At 48.6% G+C, this 23,725-nt stretch overlaps 1 protein-coding gene across 2 annotated transcripts in view; it reads right to left on the bottom strand.

The window, feature by feature from the left end:
- Ephrin (ephrin) overlaps nucleotides 1-23,725 on the bottom strand; it is a 143,826-nt gene that overhangs the window by 41,699 nt on the left and 78,402 nt on the right. The window contains exon 1 of one of the 2 annotated variants that reach the window (XM_077422199.1): nucleotides 10,792-12,294. The exons of the other annotated variant lie outside the window; for it this stretch is intronic. Within the exon in view, the coding sequence (XP_077278325.1) occupies nucleotides 10,792-11,105 (314 nt within the window). The 5' untranslated portion in view covers nucleotides 11,106-12,294. Of the gene's footprint in view, nucleotides 1-10,791; nucleotides 12,295-23,725 lie in introns of those variants that run through there. 2 annotated transcript variants of the gene reach the window in all.

Below are 23,725 nucleotides of genomic sequence, written 5' to 3'. Positions count from 1 at the left end.
CCGTCGCCGCGCGAAGACTAATCTTCCAGATACAGAAAGTAGTTCCCCGGGGCGACACAAAAAGCAACGGGCGCACGGGGGCCGCGCGTATACCTCAATTACGCCGAAGCCGAAGAGAGATCGCACCTTGCGCCGCGCCGCAACCCGAAAGAATCTCGAGTCTCGCGGTCTACCCGGGGAACCGCCTCGCATCCGTATAACTCGGCCGAACGAATGTCGTTTCTCTGCGGGATAATTTGGCGGGCCCGATATGCACCGACGTCCGTAACGAGTTCTCACGAAGGGAATTAAAGACGAGATTTATTTATGAGAAATATAACGGTGGCTGGCGCGATTCTAAAAAAATCGACGTCGGTAACACTCGCGAATTATATAGCGCAATAACGGCTAAATGGGATTAGAATTGATTTTTAAATTGAAAAACTCGCGTTGCGCCAATTCGCCCGCTTCAATTTCCACGTAATATTTCTTCGAGCGAGGTTGAATAAATGTAATATAACGCGAACGGTTAAAGGCTATTTAATATGCGTATCTCGATCAGCGGCGCTCGCCGAACTTATACCGCGCCAAGTGTACCACGGTGACGGTACGTGGCCAACGCACGCATATATATGCGTGCAGGTTCACGGGCGCGCGGGACGACCGTGAAAGTGCCGCTCATTACGGTATAATGGGTTATTTCGATCCTTCTCGAATTACCGAGTCGACAATAAGAGATTCGATTCGAGAAAGCCCGCTCGCCCCTTGGGTCTCTTGGCGAGTGCCTTCGGATTGGAGGTGACATGGAAGAAGGACAAAACAAGGAAGCATGGAACGAGGACGAGAAAAAAAGGGTGAAGGATAAAAGAAAACGAGAGAAGGGCACGCGTTTCAATCGGACGGTTTAGAAGCAATACGAAGCCGGAAAGTTTCAAGCGTAGAAAATACGACGAGGATGTCTTTAATCGTGGTTAACTAAAAACTGTTGCAAATCTTGATTTATTTATCGATTGCAATTTTCTCGTAAGCTACGGTAAATAAATGTCTTTAATTTGTACAGTATTCGTCAAAAGAATCAAAAAGCACTAATTCTCCCAAAGGATTAAAAGTCGCTAATTAAGATCTTAGCACATTCACAACTTTTCATTCTGAGACGATGAGGATGACTCGAGAGAATATCGCGCACGGAAATCAAGGACAGTTACGCACATGCACGCGCGCGTTCCTCCTCTGTTATACCCTTCATCTGGACGTGCAGGAGACTCCAAGGTGCAATCTAGTCCGCACGGTTTCGCGTGCGAAACATACACTTATACGCACTTCGCGCATTCTCTCCAGTCCGTGTCCACCCTCGTACTTCATTGCACGCGATATGTCGCTTCGCTAGACGAGAGCACACGAGTCCCTTGCCACGACACTCTCGCCGACAAACCGAGCTTTAGAAATCACCGAGTCTTCCGGGTGTGACGGAGCGGAAATCGCCATTGTGTCGCGCTAGCACGGCTCTCTTCGCTCTTCGCGCACGACTCGCGCCTCGAAAGAAAGAGGGAACGGATCGCCGTGCCGCCGGGGCGAGGGGGGGGGGACTCGCTTTTCACTACGTGCTATGCCATGGCAATCATAAGGGGAAGAGGACGAAGGGCGATGTTTCATCGCTCGTCGCTCGACTCGGCGATTGCGCTCGCACACTCCGTTTTGCTCGTCGTATACTAAAAATTCTGTTTAGACGTTTCGATCGCGCGAAAAACTCCGTATGTGGCAATGCGTAATGCATATATAATGACACATTAAAATATTATAAATTTAAAAATTAATAAATCTGTTCGCAGAGATATCCTTGTCGGTACATAGCTGAGATTACAGGTCACTCGCACGAAACACATCGGAAAATAAGCTAATTGCCGTCTATAATTTCCTCACAACAATTATACCAGGCTTAGTTAGTTATGCACCTAGTAGCCGAATTATTGCAGCATTAAAATTTTCATGAATAACGCGTTCAGGTAGTATATGTATTCTGCGCGCATCGTGCGGAAAATAGATTCGTCGACCGCGATCGCTAATTAGGCCAACGGACACCGACGAGCGTCTTCTCGCGGGTTATTCCCGTGGGAATGAAATTATCCCGCGCCGGTGTGCTTCGCAGACTCGAGGTGCATCGGCGTGCGCGCGCCAGGCCCGCAATTATTTTAAGTGCGCGGCGATATCCAAGTAGCTATTAATGACGTTCCCGTGGATGGAATCGCGTGCCGAACGCGGATAACGCGGCGCGTCCACGTACGACGTCGGCGCACGTACATATGTACGTACGTACGTACGTACGCACGTGGGCGTGAATTAATCGGCGTAATAATGATCGTTACGGTACACCGGAGTCTCGGCGATATAGTTTCTTTTCCCCGGGACCGCGTCACCCGCTGAGCCCGCGAAGGTTTCGGTTACCGGAGATGCGTCCGTCGATGTAACCGTTAATAATCCCGAACGTGCGTCTCGTATCTCGCGGAGAGGACGGTGCGTGGTTTTTAGCATTACGGCGAATTTATAACCCGACGTATGTCCCGCTCGTTATTGATGTCGTACCAGTACCCGATACTCGACGTTGTCACCCGTTTCCGACATAGTCATAATTGTGAAAAATCGCGATTCGCAAATTAACGTTCTGAACACTGTCGGGTCCGCTATATACCTTTCCCACAGATATAATCAGTGTCTTCTTACATTTTAAAAATTACGTTATATATTTATGTAATAATTATCTTCTGTTTTAATAAACATAATTCGCGCGCGATGATTATGCCGACTATACCGAGATGCAGTTTCGAAAACTAATATTGTAATTAGTTAATTAATTTTATGAGATGTTGGCATTCCAAGGATCACGGTTACCACTTACGCAATACTTAAAGTTCAATTCTAATCGTGCGAAATATCAAGATAATATCCATTAATTTATAAAAGATGAGACGAAGACGAGGGAGAGAAGACATTAATTATATCTAATCGCAGTTGCGAAAACGCAATCATAATATTTAATAACTCAATTAATTTTGTGATAGGGGAGACGTCGACGCCCTCGAGAGAGAGAGAGAGAGAGATGGTGCATGGAAGAGAGGGGAGGTTTACATTTAACGTAATTATATCCCATTGTATCTCGAACCGCAAGCGACACCACCGTAGCCCTTACGTCAGGTCAGACGTCCGGAACGTTATTATTCACGCCACCCTTGAGCAGCGGCAGAAACGGATACATCAGTAACGTCATCCTCCTCGTGCAATGTGGCGCGACACGAAATTAGGCACGGCGTAAATTCTGCTATAGCGGGTGAGCGACCGCGTGTTTTATGGATTACAGTCGCCCGTCCTGGTTCGACGCGTAAAGTATATCCTCTGTAAGCCGTGTAAGCGCGCCGGGGTCTGTCCGGGATACACGGGGGTGCGAGGGTGCGAACCCTTCGCCTTCCCTGACTCGCGTGGGTCACGGCAGCAGCTCCTCCCTGACAGGAAGCAGCTGCAGCTGCGACGACATTCTTTCGATTACGTCGCGATGGTTGGCTTTTTCGCTTCTGCGGAGAGACCGCCGTATCGTCGGTCGCTCCGCCCTGTGTGTCGGAGGTTTCCAGTTTCCGGACTCTACCGTCGTCATAATTAACGATAAAAGTAATAAGGTTCTGGTAATAGGCGATGGTTTTCCGTATAACGCGGTTCGCACTCGAGCGACTCCCCGACTCGTCATGTTCGAGGCAGGAAGTGGCGTCGGAACGCGTTACTCGAATTACTCCAATATATAGAGTGACGATTAGCGGGTGTGGCTGTCGCGCCAGAACTTTCTTTTTGCCCGTATAAACCGGATTCATAAAGCGTCGCGCGGAATTGGCTGCGGACATTGGCTGCTGCGAACGCGCGGAACCAGTTTCCTGAATTACTGGAAAACACGCTCATTGCACCGCACTCATCCGCTCGATTCTCGACTCGCTTTTGCATCGCTTCGGGAATGAGTATATCGAGCGATCGGGAACTAACGGTAACGTCAATAGCTTGGAAGTAGATCTTGAAAATAGAAAGGTATACGTTCAAATATAGAGTATGCCCTTTCACTTGCACGCCACAAAATACTGTCAACGTGACAGTAGAGTTTGCGATATATAAATTCACTTTGACAAACCGAGCCGGCTAGAAAGTAATTTACACTGATTTATAGTTATAATTATACAAGTTATAGAGAAGAATTTTCTTATTTCCAACATATAAGTATTGCGTAAAACGTTTAAATCATGTTTGTAAGAGACAGTTTTACTAATTTACGATTATATCGTTGCTATTTTTATAATGGAGCAGAATTTGCATTAAATCCCGGTAGCGTATCAGTAGTTATACATGTCCAAAAAAAATATCACACAGATAAATAAGTCTCTAAACGAGTTTATAATGGCTAATCGTGTCCGCAAGCATATATTGCTTGCAGCTCGATCCATGAGAGCACGAAGGACATAGTATATACGTATAAGACAGGAAGAAGGTGTCTCGCAAGTTCACGGAGATATTTACGCGCTGTCCGCGCACTCGTAAATGTCGCCATGGCGTCTCGCTTCTCGTTTTCCTCGGCTTGACGTGACAGCCCGTTAGGCTTTAATGATGAATAATTAATTTGCGGGTCGTTAAGCTGGCGCGCCGGCCGTTCTCGCTTCTCTCTCTCTGTCTCTCTGTCTCTCTCTCTTTCTCGCGCGCGGTCGCGTGGGCTTCGAGTTGCTTCGTAATCACCCTAATTACAGCGCGGATCATCCAAATTACATTTTTATTTCTCAATGCGTAATAGACATTTCTCCGTTCGTTTCCTGCGTAGCTCGCTACGAAACGCAAACGCGGCGTGCCATTTCGTCGGTCATTCAGCCGAGCCGATTATCGTCGCGTATTCCTAGGAATTTTCAATTTTCGAGACGGAGGATAGGTGCTATTTTGCTCGGGGAAACCGCCGATTTAAGGGACGCGTGCTCGCGCGCCTCTATAAGTGTACAGGATTTCACACCGCTCGCGTAATCATAGCCTGCGGCACGATAGCTACCGGCGGCGACGACATGCGCAGCATCCGCACGCTGCATCCGACCTCCTTCTCGAGTTCGCTAGCGAATATCCTAGCTGACCCGCTTTTGCTTATAAGGATCGAGGAAAGGTGACTGGCGGCGTCAAGTTCTGGTCAAAGTTCAAATGAGAAAACACCAATCTCTCAGCCGTCGTGCGCCTTGGCCGCCTTTGTAATATGTATTTCGTGTTGACGAGCAACGAGAAAAATTCTTGGGAGATATTTAAAAATGAATGAATATACAATTTGGTATTCCCATATTACTTTTTCCGTTGAACGGTATAACCATTAGTTTTCTAATCTATGGTTTAAGGGGTTCACGTCTTCGCTTAATTTATTAAACATGTAAACCGAAACGACTGAATTATACCCAATAGGGATATTGTTGCTTCACGCAATCGACATGCGATGTTTACGGCTAGAATTTACGTTTAAAATTTACAACGACAAGCAACACTCGTGTAACGGCGGCGATTAAGATTCCTATATGAGCATTTTTACGCCTACGTGCTGCCGTACGGCTCGGCGTGACTGAAAACATCCGTCGGGTTTCCGCGTGATTCGCTATGACGGTAATACGCCCCGGCGATGGGTTATTTCCACGAATCGACCAGCGAATTCTCAATCTTCAGGAACGGGAGGGTACTAGTTTCCTCGGGGAAACCGCTGATTTGCGGTGGCTGCAAATCGATGTTGCTTTAATACTCAGTGCTGTAAAGCACCACGGCATCGCGGTACCCAAGACACGAGGGCGGATGATAGGAAGCTTCTGCGGCTTTCAAAAACGAGCTTCTCACCGTGCGCACCACCGGCAATTTAATAACGGGACCCGCGCGCCGGCTCGTGCTAAAGTGTAACGGGTAGCCGCGGAAATTAATATTTTCCGCGAAGGCGATTATTATTTTAGCGCAGTTTTGAATCCTCGAGCCTCGAGAAACCGCGCGGCGGAAATCCAACACCGCGTCCGATAAGGAATTCAGTCGAACGTCAGTTTCGTCCACGCTTTAACAACGCAGTTCAATGTATCGAGTACCTTTCGAGGTGTTATCTAAACAGACGGCACGAGAGATACGGCACGCAGCGTTCGCAGAAAGGAACGGGGAGTCGCGCCGGAGAACGCGCGCACCCGCAGAATTTACCGCACGAATTCTTCGAATGACGCGCGCGACCGGCCGCCGCTCTCTCCGCCACACAATATGACGCATTTTTAGATCCACCTACTCAGCATATCCCTGACGCTGGCAATCCCTGACGATATGACGAATAGGCCGCGGTCGCGAGTTCTGGGTATTCCCCGCGCGCGGCCGTTTGGTATCGAGCCAACATTCGCCATTCATTAAGATCGCTTATGGTGCATGACGTCGTTGAGATCTGACGTATCGGACGTAATAATCGAGCAAAAAACTATTATTGGAAACGAGCCTGTCGCTCGACGTGAAATTTGATACTTGATACTTGTATGAAGATATCGATTATATCTATACTAGCTTATCGTTTAAAAAAAAATGGGGCGATATTGTCACAGCTGTTGTCACGGATATCTCTGTTTCGTCGCGACAGAATAAAACAACGTAGCAACACAACAAATCAATGCTCGACAAAAGAAAAGGAGCAGTTTCTCTATTAAAAAAAAAAGTGCGCTTTGTGCGAGATCGATTTCTTTACAATAGCGAAATTGCTCGCATTTTGTACCTGATTGCGGTGCTATAGATACTACAGAAGCACGAGCAAAAACAAGCGTTTTTCAAACTTTAAAAGGAGGGAAAAAAGGGAAGAAGAGAAGAGACTGCAAAAAAATGCGGCAAAAAAAGGACAGACTTAATAGCACCGAGGGATTGTTGGTTCTTGCCCCGTTACTTTGAACCCGATGGAATTATACCCGCGACGTCGATGAAAGAGAGAAAGGCATGGACAGAAAAGAGGCAGAGAGTTCAATAATCTAGCAACGCTGATCTCGCTGCTGGCATTGAAGTCTCCAATGGCGACGCATCGCGACTTCTCTCTCACCGTCGCCCGTGTTTTCGGCCGTGTTCATGTGGAAAACAACACGCGAGGAGAGATGCACGTGCTTCGCACCACGCATAACTCGAGGAGAGATCTCGCCTGCCTATCTCGCGCGCAGCGATTTAAAAAACGGAGCACGAGACGTGACTTTCGTAATGGACGCTGTCACCGTTTGCGCAACGCGCACGTATCCAGCATTTTTTCTCTCTCTTTCTTTTTTCTTCCTCTTTTCCTTCTTCCTTCTCCCTTTTTTTTCTTTTAAAACCGTACGAAGGCTACGGAGGAGCAATCCTTTTCGAGAAGCATTCCCGAGGAGGCAGTAAACGTCCGGAGCTTACGCTTCGTCCGATAGTCGCTGCGATCATCGCGGAAGCAAATTTATGATAATCAAGCGGCCATCGGCCGTCTCTCTTTTTCGCTCGCAGCGCCCGCCAGCCGACAGCTTTTTTAAAACGAATTTCGATTTCCCAATAAGAGGCCAAGATTTACGGCCTCCCGTTTTGCCCGGGCACCTTTTTTGCGCCTTGTCACGTATCCCCCTCTCGTCGCGCGCGCGCGTCCGGGTTCTTTTTCTTTCTCCCCCCGGTCTCGCGAAGGAAGTGCACGCTTTTTTTACTGCCCCTTCGTACCGTCCCACGAGCAGGAGAACGGCCTGACGACGTCCCTCTCCCGCGCAAAATGGATTTTCGCACGTACCCGAGAGCTCGGCCTCACTCCCTGACTCACGCATTCGCGCGCTCGCTCGCTCGCGGGGTTCCGTAGCTCCGTAACTGGCTCGTAATGCATGCGCGAACGTCAAAGTCAGGTAGACGTTGCCGAGAGACCTCGTAAGCGAAGAATAGAACGCCCGGATTTCGCCGCGCCATCGGCAACCGACCTTAACACGCTCGAACGCGAACGCTCCTGTTTCGTTTAAGGTATATGCAATCGAAAAGGCACGCGGTCAAAATAAAAATTAATCTGCCTATAGGCGAGATCAAACGACAGACGTCAAACCATCGACGGCAATCGGCGATTTCGCAACGCGAGTTAGCAATCACGATCGAGAATAAAGCAAGAAAACGGGCGCGCGACATGCTCGACGATTAAAGCGTGTACGAAAGAGAGAGAGAGAGAGAGAGAGAGAGAGAGAGATTTTTAGATCAGATGTGATATAAGGAAAACAAGAAGCGAGAGAGCGAGATTCAATGTTAAGAGCAGTGGTCGGAACGATCGAACATCAATCGACGTTAATTGCGATCGTTAATCGAAGGTGAGCCGAAGCCGGGAAGGAAATCGGACGGCTTCTTTCCGCGCCGCAAAAATGTAGACGTTGCCCTCGTTAAGCGACCGACGGCGGCGGGTTTGCGAGACGCGAAATACGAGTAGCACGAGCGAATGGAGCAGGGGAGGACATACGTCTCCCGTCGTCCGCGAGACGGAAAGGAGGGGGAGGCAAAAAGTCTCTCGCGAATTACGCAGGCCCCGCTTCGCGCCGGGCGAAAGAAATCATCGGGGGGAGGTAACGAGATACCCATACGTATAAGGTCGTCTGTTTCCTTATGCAGCGACCGACGAGGAGAAAAAAAAAACGTTACGAGATTGCAGCGGTTAACCTTACTGCGTAGTTATGCAAGCAAACGCGCAGGGATCCAGCTACGAAGTCGGTCACAATGTTGCACGTGCACGCGCGTACGCACACACACGCACACACACGTACGCGGATGCATTTGCGATTCGTTGCACCTTTGCGCGCCGCCACTCTCGGTTTGGACGAGAGTCGTGTTCGACTGTTCTTATCGATCAATTACCGCTAAAGAGGCTGCACGCCGCGATGTGTCGCACTATGGAAGGCATTAGCGCGTCGAGCCAAGCGATATTCTTTAAGGAAACCGGGATTAAGGGGGGATTTGCTCTAACGTCGACCTGATGCAAAATCTCTCGAAAAACGTTTCGAGAATTCTCGGAAGCTGCGACAATGCCGAGATATTCAACGGTCCGAGATCGTTCGGGCGTGTCCTCAACTTGGAAATTTTACAGTTTTACAACTCGCTAACTTCCGCGCTTGAAGCTCAGAAAATTTTCCAGAATTCCGGAAATATCCAACTTTCGCCCGCCGGAATTTTTAATATCGAAGAAGCTCCGACTTTCGACAAAACAGAATTAATACCTTTCTTTCGTCAATCGCGAGATTGCCTACCGCGCCACCGTTACATCACCGAAAACTTGCCTGCGATCTGCATCGAGCCGATTCCGCGCAAACACGCTCGCGCGACCGCGGCATCGGCCACAATATTGCGCCTGCCATAATCCCGGCGTAGTTTCCGACACGTCGCTTCCGCCTCTCTTTTTCTCCGCGATCGCCTGCAATTTGGACGTCACGGGGAAACGCCATGGTCGGGAGAGGGACGAGAGGGGGATCGGCCAATTCGCCGGCGCGGCGCATTAAAGTCGTACGTACACGTACACACATACGCACACACACACACACACACACTCCGGCGCGGCGCTGCTGCAATTTTGGCAGACGCGATACCACGCCCGGCGCGATAAAAGCTCACCGGAAGTGGAGAGAGAAGAGGCGAGACTCAGCGTGGAAACGGGAGAGGATGGTTGGTATTCGAAACGACAACAACGACGACGACGTCGTCGTCGTCGTCGTCGTCGGTTCCGCCGTGAGAAATCGATTCGACCGGCAAAACGCCCGCTTGCAAACACTGCACCCCGGCGGACTTTTAAACGTCTTGGCACGCGCGCCGATACGGTTCGCTCGTGCGACTCGTTAACGACAATAGAAGACACCGTGACGCGCAGCGGAGAAAAATGTCGGTGCATCCGGGGAAAAGACCTGATGCCGTCACGGGATTTACGGGAAAAAATTTTGGAGCGCGCGAGACACGATCGAGTACCGCGGAGAGTAAAATCGAATTCCCGTCCCCCAAATCCGTTCGCACGGACGCGCGACCGCGACGTGTCCTTTATGGAAATATCGCGGATCACGAAACGCGACCTATATTCCGGCCGCATATGTGATATGTAACGCTATATCTGATCCTTTACTCCGTATTTAGAATCGGAGAAGCGAACGCGATCGCACTTCGGATTACTTAAAATTCCTGACGGTCTTTAATGTTTCAAGCGAACATTCGCAGGGTAACTAAATTGCAATTTAAAGTGGGATTTAACCGCGGTTGCCCATTTCACGAGGATTTATATTTATATTTCATCCCGACGGAGTTTCCAAGACTTTACGAAAGGTGCAAAAAGCCAGCGATTTTTGTGAGACAGCATTTTCGAAGAAACACAAGGTCTGTTTTTTTTTATAGCTGAACTGTAACACAACGTAGTGTTTACTCTCTATACTTAAAGTGAAATAGATGTATGTTTTGAAATTTGACAAAAGCGAGAAGGGAAGTTTTAGCGCGCGGTCCGGTGCGGCAATAAAAAACAAACCTTATCGATGGCTGCTCGCACGGATATAAGGACGTCAGTTCAAGACTTAATTCGTTATCAATTAGCCGCCGAGCGGTCATCGCGCGATCGATCGCGTATAGTCCCTCGTCAAATATTCCTCACTTTTCGCGGATCTTCGTAATCCAAAATTCTCCTTTCTCATTCGACAAGAATCACATATTCGGACGTTATACGCGATCGATTATCGGATCGCCGCCGTGGCGTCGAGAGAAAATCATCGTCGAGGAGAGAAAAAAACGACGCGAATCGCAACTCGGGCGCGCACCCGGATCACCTACATGGAATTCGTGGTGTTCCAGTACATGCTGATCGTCTTGGCGCAGTTGCTCACAGTCGACAGTAGCACCGTTTGCAGGCAGACGAAGAACACCAGGGTAACGAAGGACGTGGAAACCATGGTAACAACGACGTTGGACGACGACGGGCTGGCACCGTCGCTCAGGCGCCCGTACTCGGCCAACGACCACCACCGGCACCAACCGCGAGCCGCCGCGAGGCACAGCACCCGTTGCACTTTCGCCCGCCGCGAGCTCGTTGCAGTCGTCCACAACCACCTACTTCTTCCACCACTTCCGTCGCACCTCCGCCACATCCACGCTCCACACTGCGCCCGGTATTCCTCCTCTCGCTATCCCTTAATCCCGGCGACGTTGATCCTCCCTTGTCCCGCACACCTTTCTCGGCCGCGATCCCCGCCCGTCGGTCGCTTCACGCCGTCATCGCGGGGGCCCCTGGCGAGTCCCGGAGAATCCGGTGTGAGAGACGAGCCTCGACGATCCTCGGCCCTCGAGGGGGGAGGGGGGGGGGGGAAAAGATCCGATATCTATTTGACGAAGTCGCGACCCTCGCGTCTCTCAAGATCGGAACGATCAGACTCGATCCGCGTCTCTCGGCGCGCCGTCGTTGTCGATGGTGTCCGAAATAGCGCCGGTCCCATGGGGCCAGCCCGTGTTCCTCTCGTCGGGAGCGCTACGGCTCGCCAGGTGGTTCATCGGTTCAGTTCTCTGTCTCTCTCTTTTCTCTACGGGATTCTCTCCTCGGAGACGGCGACGCGCGATAACTGCCGCGATCCGTAGCGTGGCCCGTCGCCAACGAACGCGAGACGGCGATGCTGCCTTCTCGGTGCAGCGAGGCTACCCGTCGGCTCGCCGTCGATCACACGATCCGGTCAGCGATTGCACCGCGCGACGGCGCTTCGCACGTTCGAATCCAGCGGGTTTTCCCTCGGCGCAAGTTGAGAGAGGAATGCGCGGGGCGTGCGAAAAAAAAAAAAAAAGAACAACGAGTATAATTCCGCGACGGCGGCTAGGCCAGCGGGCTCGCGACCGTTACACTTTTCAAGCGCACCGTCTCGTACCTCCACATTATCCGTCGCGAGATCGCGTCGTCGATCGCAGGTGCAAGTACTCCAACCACAGGTAAATCCTCTCACTCTGTAGCACACACTGGAAAATCTCACGGTGTATTATCCCCGTCGGGGGCCCACACAAACACTCCTCGAGTATCCTCGTACTGGCGCGAGTCGGGAATCGCACTTCCCGAAGAGTCGCGAGAATCGCACTCCCGACTATTCTCCCACGAAACCCCGGGACGGCGGAAGGAAATCCGTTCAATTACGAATCACGCGCGCGCGCGCGCGAGCCGCGATCCGAGCAGGTCGAAGTTGGAACGTGCACGCGCGAGCACGGCCGAGAGAGAGAGAGAGTTGACGATACCCCCTCGGCGAGACTCCGGCTCGGTTTTGACGGACTGAGCGTTAACAGTCGCCACGCAGCTCGGTGTCGCGGACGCGTCTGTCGGCCGAGCGTTCGTCCCGCGTCGGCCGACTCGGCTCCTCGGCTGACGGCGGCCGCGGGGTGGGGACGCGCCGAGCGCCGGCGGACGCGCGCGAAGCCGCCCGAAGTTCGCGCGTCGCCCCGTGCGCCACCCCCCACCCCGCGATTCGCGCCGCGCGCGGCTCCGCGATCCTCCGCGAGAATACGCGCCGGCATTGGCGTTATACGCTTCGCGACTTCGCGTTCTCGCTCGCGAGACGTTGGCGTAAGGTAGAATCGCTCTCCCCCTCTCGCACCGGCACGTAGAAGCGAGAGCCCGGCTCGCCGCGGACGAGACGTTGCGGTTACACAGTGACACATAGAAGTTTTTCTTCTTTATTTCAGACTATCTCTGACTCCGCTTCGAAGCCGCGCCGCGCCGCGCTTGATTCGAGATACGCGGAATGTGATCTCAAAAATCTGCAGTGAGACTGAAGTTTTCATTGAAACTGGGATAATGTTTGTTATCTTTTCAAAAAATAAGACGGACAAACGCGTTTTACATGACGTACTCGTATGAACGTGTCATTTTTCCTCGCAGGTAGAGAATGACGTTTCAGTTGCGTCTCTATTCCGGCGGCTTTTTGCGATCTTTCCGAATGGAATAATACGTACGGAAAACTTCATGGAGTTTTCATCCGGGTTTCTCTCAAACAATTTCGTTTCAATATTTTTTTTCGGCTTATTGCTTCATCGGTTCATCCGGACACGCGACTGACACAAAGCAGATCAAACGAGCACCAACGCCGGCCGCTATTTCGGCTCTCCGACGGGAGCTCAAACGTCGCTCCGTCCGACGATCCCCCGGGGGAAGGAGGCGAGAGAGAGAGAGAGAGAGAGGGCAGTTTTGACACTCGTTGAGAAAAGCAACCACCGTGATGAATCCCCCGCCTCGGCGGTCGCGACGGGCTCGCGTAAAACTCAGCAGGAATTTAATTTCGGCGACGCGACGAGGCGCCACGCTGATATTACATCGGCGTCCCTTAAGCCTCGTTACCGCCGTCCGAAATTTCCGGCCTCGGGAATATAATCGGGATGATTAAGCCGCGAGAGAAAGGACGCGCGACACGGGTTCGCTCTTAATTCTCGCGCGAGCTATGAATTAGCGCGCACGTGTCGCGATGTGACGCGACGCTCCGCTGGCTTTTAAGAGCGAGAGTGCTTCCCTTGACTTACGATCGGCGCTCGCTCGCGTTTCCGGTTACGATCTCGCGTCTCCTCCTAATTCCGTGTCGCGCCTTTTCGTTCCGTTTTCCGCGAGAGACAGACGCCGCTCCGGAATGGTAAACCCTGGTAAACCCTGATGGCTAAGTCTAAACGTGGGATTATCAGGGAGGCAGGGTCCTCCGACAAATCTGAAGTCATCTCCTGTTAGACAAACATTTGAAAAGAGATCCCTGTATCTCTCTCGTTTATGTATCATGTAGCATGAGAAATCTCAGTTGACTGAGGGGAAGAAGCTTGAAATAAATTTTGGAAATGTTGAAACAATTTTCTGTGTCGTTATTTTATCTCCTGTTTTATCCGTCCTTAACCCTAGACAGCATACGTGGGGTAATACGTTACCCCGCGCGAAATTAAAATTACGGCCATTTTAGCCAAATTCTTGGTTCTTTGTTTTGTTTTTCGAAATTTTTTTACCGTTTTTTTTTTACTACCGCAAATTGATGACTACTATCGTCTTCCCTATTAAAGAATGAACAAAATTATCTATTGTAAGTCTTCGAACAACAAATAGAAACATTATACACGCGGTACAAGTTTGGGGTAATTTATTACCCCGGTTAGTCTTTTATACGTATGAGAAAATTAAGATACGCTGTCTAGGGTTAAAAATGTCGCGATTTATTTCTAATTTTGCATTGGTTTAAAATTGTAACGTAGATCCTGGCGATTTTTTTTCAAGAACTTGAAGATCAGGACGCGGAAATAGACCGATCTAATTCTAAACTCGTTCTAAACAGAGCTCGCGTTTCTCATTCCCTTAAAGAGATCGATCATTTCCATATAGGAAAATTAGATCCATTACGCTTCGATACCAGGACTCGCGACGTGTTCGCGCGTGCATACGAACGTGCATCCGCGGATGCACTCGAGTACGTGGCGCCCTCAACGCGGAGAGGCGATCATCGTCCCCCCTCCCCGTGTAGCTCTCTCGTGTGCAACGATCTCCGGGGCATGCTCCCTCTCGGAGATGTCGAAGAACCGGTATCTACCCGGCCCACGGACAGTCGTGTCGGTCATTAGTCGGACTAATGTAATGCTTCAAATTCTATCGGGGGCCCATGGCGCCGGGACGTTGCCGTCCTCCCACTAAAGCGTCGAATCGTTAATACACACGATGGGAATACGAGGCCGTGCGCCTGTTTTGCATTACGCTTTCCTCCTCTCCCTCCGCCCCGGTTCTTTTTGTTTCACAATTAACGCGGTCATCGCCGAAACCCGAGATAAGGGATGGTCCTCGTTAAGCCGACGTTCCTCAGATTAATTTTCCGCCGAATGACAGCGATTTAGCAAACGAGAGCGGCACGCACGCGCAATATACTGGCGACGTGACATTTCATTGGTTTATCGCGGAACGTTTAACAATGATTAGATAGCGCGTGGATTACTCTCGCGCAATAGTTTCCTTGAAAATTGCAGTTACCTTTATGCATACTTATCGCCGGCTGATTTACATTCGTTCGTTAATTGAATAAATGACTACCATTAAGCTACTTGCTAGTTGGATTAATAATAGCCATGCTGTCGCTCGCGAAGTCGAAATAATAGCAGCAGCAAACCGTGATAATTCGAGGAATAGAAACAAAACGGACGTGGCGAACGATTATTTGAAGCGTTGATTTTTCTCCCCTGTCACGGACGATTAAACAGGCGCGTTTATGTGTGTGCCCATAAAGCTTCGATCTATCATTTGAATCTACTTTTTATGTATTCTCCCTGTATGTCGTTAACATTCTTCAAACGTGAAAAATTACGAACTGATGTTATCTAATATGTGTAGGTACTTCGAATTCACTCGAAGTTAAAAAAACAGGGGACACGATGCGCAATGTATTTTCCAAATGACGGCGAAAAAGAAACTAATAAAGGGAAGCAAAGCGAAGTAAATAAAAAAAAGCAAGCTTTAGGGACGGTTTTAATAAAGTCGAGTCACGCTTCGTACAGGGAGATCTTTAAATCGTCCTCAAACAAACCCGGCCCGGTCCTTGATCGTTGACCCGCGATCCGTTTGTTACACATCTTACCCGTGCACTCACTCTTCTTCATTCGTGTCTCATTCTTTCTTTCTTTCTCCCGTTCAGGTTCTCGCTCTCCTCGGGGACCGTGTCTTTTTCCGTACCGTGTGCAAAGCAGCCTTACATGAGAGCACGGCACAATGGAGGTATTAAATGGATGTAAGGTAGTGGGTAAAGCGGTAGTGTGTAAAGCTGACCAGAAATGTGTATACGTACGAGTGTGTCTCGAGCAACGCATCACGAAAATGAAAGTGCTTCGCAAATATTGGTTGCCGCTGACCTTACCGCCGCCGAGGAGCCGAGAAAGGAAGACCGGGAAAAAGCCAAATCCTGTGTACATATTACCGGTTCGAGCACTTTTCAGAGAGAGAGGCTTCCTTCCCTCTCGCGGGCTCCCCCCCGTTCGATCGTTCGAGCGAGAAACCGCAGACGCATTCCGGAAGACAGGTGCGATTCCTTGGAAAAACGGCACGCCGCCGCCGCGCCGCTACGGAAAAGTTATGACAGCAAGCGGTTTACCTGAATCGGTCTTGGGGAGTCATCAACACAAAACAAACACGCATCTCGACATTTATCAAACTGTCAGATAATAAGTTTGTACGTCAGCTAGTCGTTCGTATCTCAATGGAAAGTCATTTTACAATCATCATTTTTGAATTATGGATATTACGAGTAAAATCCTTTGCATTTTGTTATGAATAGCAGCGGCGTCTTTCAAAAGTTTTCTTCTCTCGAGGACCTATTAATCGTCAGATTGTCCGAAAATGAACGCGCACGAACGTTTAAGACGGACAGGTGTAGGATTGTCGAGCGCGCTCATCCGGATTTGACGAAAACTTGAGAATGGCGTGTCTTGAATTTGTGTTCGCTCGGGCGAGAACAATCACACGTGAAAGAGCGGGGATGAGTCGCCAGCTCGATGATTACAAGGAAATCTACTATCGCAATCATATTGAAGCACCGTGTAAAAGTGACGATCGCGGAGAACAGTTCTGACGTAATAGACTAATCCGAGATACCTCGCGAGATAACAATTTCTTTCGTAACGCCTGTAGAAACGGTTGTTACGTATGGTTGACCGTAGATATAAGCTCGTAGATTATTATCCCACTCGCGCCGATAGGTCGCTGATCCTGCGAAACGATCCGCGCGCGGAACGGATTATCGTATGTTAATAAGTCCCGGGAACCGTAAGCCCGGCTACGCCTAATTTGCGAGGTAATCGCGATCTTTACTCGCACAATACGAAATTCTCACCGGCCATCGATCATCATTATTTATCGTCGTTCGCCAAATTCATATCGCGCGTAGTACGTAGACGCCGCTCCGGGAGGAACGCGCGTGTGAGTCGGCGAGTGCGTATATATACGCGCACTCTCACGAGCCGATCGGGGGCCCCAATCCATTTCGTTTCATTACGGCGCTCCTCGCGCGAGAGGATCCGAGGCCTCTTCTTCCTGACCCTGCCTTGAACTATGATTGGACACGTTACATCGATCCTCGTCGATCCTGATTCGAGGCGTTCCGAAGCGCGCGGGTAAACGCTTCTTCTCTCGCCGGGCCTCTTCTCACCTTCGTCAATCGCGCTGACGATATCGCCTCGTATCGGCCTGTGGCCTTTCCGCGAGCAAAATAGAAAGATACGAGAGAGGATGAGGCGGGACGAGATGCGCTTCGATCAGTCGGTTGGTCGATCGATCGATCGACCGGCGCTGAACGAGCGCCCCGGCACCTGTGGACCCCGCGCGCGCGAGAAAAACGCTTCAGCGCGCGAGCCGCGATGCCCGAAGGATCCATTAGCCATTAGCCAACGCTCATGCCCGTCAACTTGTCAACGACGGCGACGGCACAATGCGCCCAGCGAGAATAGAAATCGATTTTTACGCTTCCCTTTTATCATCGCCATCGTTTCCCGGCCTGCACGCGCTATTCTTCCTCGCGTGTCAGCTCGGGCCGAAGCGAACTCCGCCACGCGAATTGCGTAAGCGATATCCGCGCGCATCGCTGTCGTCTCTTTCCGCCGCGATCTCAATCGCGCTCCCGCTTGTTAATAGCAACGAATCTTCGATCGCGGGACTCTTACGTAAAGGGAAATTACTTCCTTCCATATAAAATATAACGCGTTAGATATTAATGTAAGAAACGCGAAGATATATCTGGAGAAAGTAATCTAAGATTTTAATTGCTGATATTATGGCGAACTCGAGCAAAAGAAAGGACAGTGCAGGACGGTTGGCGATATTTTTCTACGCGCTGCGCGACTGCGATTTCGTTCCGGCATTGGAAACCAGCGATGTGCAGACGCCGAGACAATGGCTCGTCCCGTCATCCTTTATTGTTTCGACCGTGTCTGGAATCTTAAGAAACTACCCCATTATTATACATCCATCTAGAGAGACCCTAGCCCTCTTCCCTCGTGTAATCCCCGAAATAAACCAGCGAGCGCACGAGACACCTGCGTGAAATCGAGCGGCGTCTAGAGACGCTTGCGCGAGACCTCACTAATCAAGTTTTACAGCCTTCCTAAGTCTCGGGCATTATTTTATAGATGCATATAAAATATCGCATAATATTTACGTTTCCGAGCGAGTGTATACTCGCTCGTTAAGTCTGTTTTATTGAGAATACATATGCGGGCGTATAATTTTACAAATGTTCCAAGGATACGTTTGTACTTTAAAACGTTTGCAATCACCTACAATTTTAAAGTAAGAAATAGAAAGAGTAGATAGAGAAAGACGGAAAAAGAAATTCTTGCGTTGAAAATTTAGGCAATCCTCGCAAACATTAAAAAGCGGTTATCTCATTTTATTCAACCACTAATGGATCCTAATCATTCTTAAGAAACACGCGCACCCGACACGTGTAGCCAAAGTCACTTTTTCCACCACGACTCGCGTTTGCGTCACGAATCAGGCCGTCGCGTCGCTTCCTCTATCCCGCGAGTGGACCTCCGTCGTGTACGTGCTTACATTACGTCATTACGCATTTAAATGCTCGACAAATTATGCCACAATAAGCCGCGCGTACATTCATCGAACGGCGATGCGTCACGGTACCAGCGCAGCGCGGCGTACATTCGTGCCGGCGAACCACGGGAATCTCTTTCACAACTCTTTGTCGCCGCGGCGTGCCGGTGGACGACGCTTTCCACGAGAATCGAAGAAGTAGCATAATGCACGCGGATGGAATACGTATGCGCGGGTCGCATAAAGTCCCGGGCGTACGGTGCCGATGGGCAGAAAGCATAATGGTCCCGGCTGCCATAGGTGTACCGCATTACGGGAACGAAGGTGTGCGCTCTCTTGTCTCCATATACCTCTCCTTTCTCTGTCTCTCCCCCGTTTCACATACGGCGAGCACGCGCGTTTGTAACCACGCACGCATACACGGGCGGGTAACCGATACGCGCGTTTGTACCCATCGCCGGACCGAGAAAAAGAGAGACAGAAAGGAACACAATGGCAAATGGTATTCTATTATTCCAGATGGGTCCCGCGCGCATCTCTCCTTCGTTGCTCACGGGGTCCGAGGAATGCAGGCATGAAATCATTCTCCAATATCTCACCGTAGGACTCTCCTCCTTTCGTCCCCCTCATCTCTTCTCTCTCTCTCTCTCTCTCTCTCTCCCGCCACCCCTTCCTGCCTCTCTCCCTCTCGCCGCGACGTTCCAAACAACCACCCGTCCGTAACCCAAAAGTAAACCCTAACCACCGGCATCCCCCACGTCGTGCATGCGATACGCCCCTGTCTGCGCTGGTCATTCATCACTCTCGTCTAATAATCCTCTCTGCTCGCCGAGGTAACATTAATTGTGGCATGAGATGCATCGCGCTGAATGCAGCGGACACGCGCGTGCGTGTGTGCGCGTCAAGACGCGCCCCAAACGATGATGATCGATACTCGGTTTTTTCCTCGCGGTTTTCACTTTAGCCCGGATTATGGTGGTGCGGTCTTTTTATTCCTTGTCATCTGTAATAGCCGCATTTAAGACTGAATGGTGCTCGTTTGAGCCGCCCTTGAACGATCGCTCGATAATCTGAACCTTGCAGCCTTGACCGAGAAGTATGGAGCATGTTTGATAAATTATGATATCTCAGACTAGAACGCAACTTTAAGAGTATCAAATTGTAGTAAATATAAAAACATGCTTATTAATATAATATTTTTTAGGACAGCGCTGAAGTTGTAATTTATGAACGTCAACGCTAATTAATTTGGTCCACTTGCGATTTATTGAAAATGCAACATCAGACAATTTTATCTCGAACAATTGTCAATATCTGTAAAACGTGATAAAAGAACGAGTTAATTTTGTCAAGTGAACTTCAAATAAGTCGGCATTTGGCGCGCCGGTGTTTTTGTCGTACTTAAGAATTATGACGGTTAGCTTCTTTTCTCTAGCTTAACGCGCGGTCGGTAGTTATATTTAAGACCTTTTCTCGTTTTCTTTCTACTTTTATTCTTCGTGTCACAATTCGGAGAGAATAAGAAATCGCGGGCAATAATTTGGAATAAGTCCCATCCCAATTCGCGCAGACATTTTTTCGCGGTTCCACCGTTTCCCCGTTCCGTTATTTCCGACTCTGGAAATATTCTCTAACGAACGCCCATCGCGCGGGTTTCGCCGTTATTCCCGCGTTCTTTCTGAAGTTCAAAAAAAAAAAAGAAAAAAAACGGAAATGAAAATGTCGACGATATTATCCCGCGTATTCTATAGCTATCCCTTCATTATCGTTCGTATTTATTTTACGGCAGGCAGGAAATTATGAGAGCGCACGTGGCACGAAGTAAATTTCTATCTCGAGTCATCTCTTCGAAATAAATTATTATTCCAAGGATTTGCAGAGAAGAGATACGCCGCTAAATAAAAATAAACGTACAAAAGAAATATTATTGTGGCGCTGCCAGAAGATTGACGATAATATATTGTATACCTTCTTCAAAAGGGTTTCGATCAAACCTAACGATATTTTCGACTATGTTCTTGTGCTGACATATTGCACGATGTAATGCAATGCCGCGATACTCGCGCGAATTCATCGCCCCATTTGCTCGTGGCCGAATATTTGATTCTATCCCACCCGTTCGTGTGGACGTGGAATATTATACCGTGCGCATGACAGGTGCACATCACGTATATACGTTACGAAAGAGAGGTTCTCTTCATTCTCTCGCACGAGTTTCTACGAGAGAGGATCCAACACACAACTTCATCTGCTATAAACGGTGGCGAGTCTCGAAAAGTGCAAATTTGCAGATCGATACCTGAAACGTTTACTTTAACTCTTATTCTACTAATATTATTTTTGCTAAAATTATTCCACTAATATTATTCCCGAATACTCTTCTCAACTATTTTCAATTAAATTATAATTTTTATAATATTTTGCTATCTAAATTTTGGAGAAAATAAATTAATGTTTTACATCTCGATTGTAGAATTTATTTAAATATATTCCTCTTTTAACTGGTATGCGCGTTGCGTAAAGACGATAATTTCACGGCAATAAATTAAATCATATGCGGCTTAGAAATTGTAACAGTGCAAGCCGCGTTTATGGTTGCGACTAAGGGGGGTGCGCAACCCTCATGAAATAGCCCTCGTGTTTTAGATATTTATTTGTATAACGACTAGCCCATACGGGCTGCTCACCCATTGTACGCCTTGGCCTTCGATATGATTTATCCTGAATTATGTGTTCAAGTCGCATATAAATTTTTCTCTTGTCTAGTCAGTAACGATTGCAGCGACTGTAACCAAGTGGGATAGAAACTGGCAAGATCGATGAGTAAACTCTTAACGTCTACCGTACAAAGTTACGAACAATTTCGCAATCGCTAATAAAATATTCCACCATCCTTGAAAAGAATTTATATTACATATTTATGCAAGATATTTCAAAATTAAATTTCTTCTCGTCATAACGGATACCGTAAAAGAAAATTTTATATGTAAATATTCACCATATCGTCACTCATTACGAAAGGTAAAGACGACACCTTTCCTATAGATATTTACACCTTTAGCAGGAATTTTTAACGAATGAGAATTGAATTACATATTTAAATCTTTCATTCATTTCATATATGTGTATTTGAGAAATTCCGGTATATATATTGGAAATTATCTCTCTATTTAACAATATTTTAACGACGAGAGACTCGATGCAAGAAAATTAATGTACAAAAAATATATTATCGTATAAAAATATATATAAAAATGTTGACAGCACAAGAGGTTTCTAATCCCACGAAACGTCGTCGGGAAATTAGCGCGCGCGATCGACGTGCAGAAAGATTCGACTTCAAAGATAATAATCGCGGAATTTACGCGCGCGACCCCTGCTCGGGATTCCATAAAGAGCAACGGGTATGTACTTACCGAAGCTAATGCCGCTGCAGCACACCGTCGCACTCTTCGCGCTTTTTACACGGAACACTCACGGCACGAATGCAATATCGCGCTCGCACACCACCGCGCGACTTAGCCTTAATTAGCTTAGTTCGGCTTAATGCATCGAGATGCCCGTGCCTTTGTCTCTCGTATGCGGACACACATACACGTGTATCTGTTCCCTAATGCATGTACATGTACACCTACCGCCGCATAATAGTGGCGTAATGCTGTGCATGTCGGCGGACGTGCTGAACGTCGAACACTTTCTCCAATGTGGCGGTATCGGTAATGCTTCGATTTATTGGTCGACACTTAGCCCCGTTGCTCCAGATTCCGCGGTCGGATCGGATCGGACCGGTATACGCGATATGAATTAGTTTCGCGCGATAATCGCTCATGCATGCGCGAAAAAGAGAAAGAGAGAGAGAAGGCGCTCGAACGAGGGTTATTTCGCTCTTTAATCGAGCTGTCGATCGGCAGAGCTGACGATCGTGCTTCGCTCTCCGCCGAATGAAGTCACGAAGAAATTCTTCGTCGGAATCGTTAAATATATCGGCGATCGACGTTGTCGACGATGTCGGATTACACGGGAGAAGTTAAATCAACAAGCCGCTCGCGATAAATCATTTCGAAAAGCAATTAGCGGCGGATCTGTTATTAGATACTCGAGAGCGAAGTCTATGCCAGATATGCTCGGAGCATACGTGTCCCGACGCACACGTCCTGTTGAAATGCAATTCTCGAGCAACGATTTTGCTGTCGTAAAAGACGCCTAAAAGCAACTGACGGAAATCCAACTGACGGATTTCCGCTTTTTAATATGCGGGACATGTCTGCGGACGGAATAAAGTCATCTATGCCTAACGTAATTGCGAACGTGATAAAGCCTGTAGCTATAAAAGAATATGTCAATATTTCTGGTTTGACATTTCTGTTTTTTTTTTTAATGAACAAATATGAAAAACAACTCATTGAAGATATTCATAGCGTTTCGAATTAATGAACGGCATTATCGCGGTCTTTTTCGATTAGAGATGAGACATACGAAGTGTGCTCGATTAATTCGACGGACCGTTGGTCTTCAGGAACTTCAACGGACAAGTAAAATTTTCTCAAGTCAGCGTACGACCCGCATATGCATGATCGCGTTCCGTAATCATTGTAGGTTATCTCCCGGTGTTACGCAACCGCGCGTTGTGCTCGGTCTATGTAAAATGGGCGCATTAACCGGTATGAACTGCACTCGCGAATACAGTCCCGCGCGAGTTCTGCACCGCTGACAGAAACGTTAAATTGGCTCGTGTCCCGTGTGTTCCCTTGGACATTTACGACTTTTCGCCGACCGACGAGGGAGGAACCGGTTGCTTCCGCGAATGATTTTTCGAGCTACGTTTACGATGAAATAATGCGAGTCCATTTTGCGGGCTGCAGGCAATCGCGCTCGAGTGACGCTAAAGACGCGCCAAACGAAGACCCGCAGAAATATCTCTTCGCGCACCGACCTTGCCGGTTGCGTTACGACGAACCTTCTTTCATACGGCTAAAGCGCTTAAAGTGGACAAGTACATAATTGCCCCGATTTGATACGACTGGTACATTCATTGGAGTAGTTGAAGTTGCGAGTTATTACCGCCTAGGATTAGTAAAGTCCAGAGATCCCTCTTATTTCATAACGCTATAAGTATACTCGCGCAAATTAAATCAATGATCATGCCAATGTGTCTAAAAGACTTTGATATAATACTACACCTAGACAAAT

Source organism: Temnothorax americanus, unplaced genomic scaffold (assembly GCF_048541705.1).
Source record: "Temnothorax americanus isolate GAGA-0224 unplaced genomic scaffold, ASM4854170v1 Scaffold7, whole genome shotgun sequence".
In the NCBI taxonomy this organism is placed as follows: Eukaryota; Metazoa; Arthropoda; class Insecta; order Hymenoptera; family Formicidae; genus Temnothorax; species Temnothorax americanus.
The sequence above is the reverse complement of the archived record's forward strand: the minus strand, read 5'-3'. Positions and strand labels throughout refer to the sequence as shown.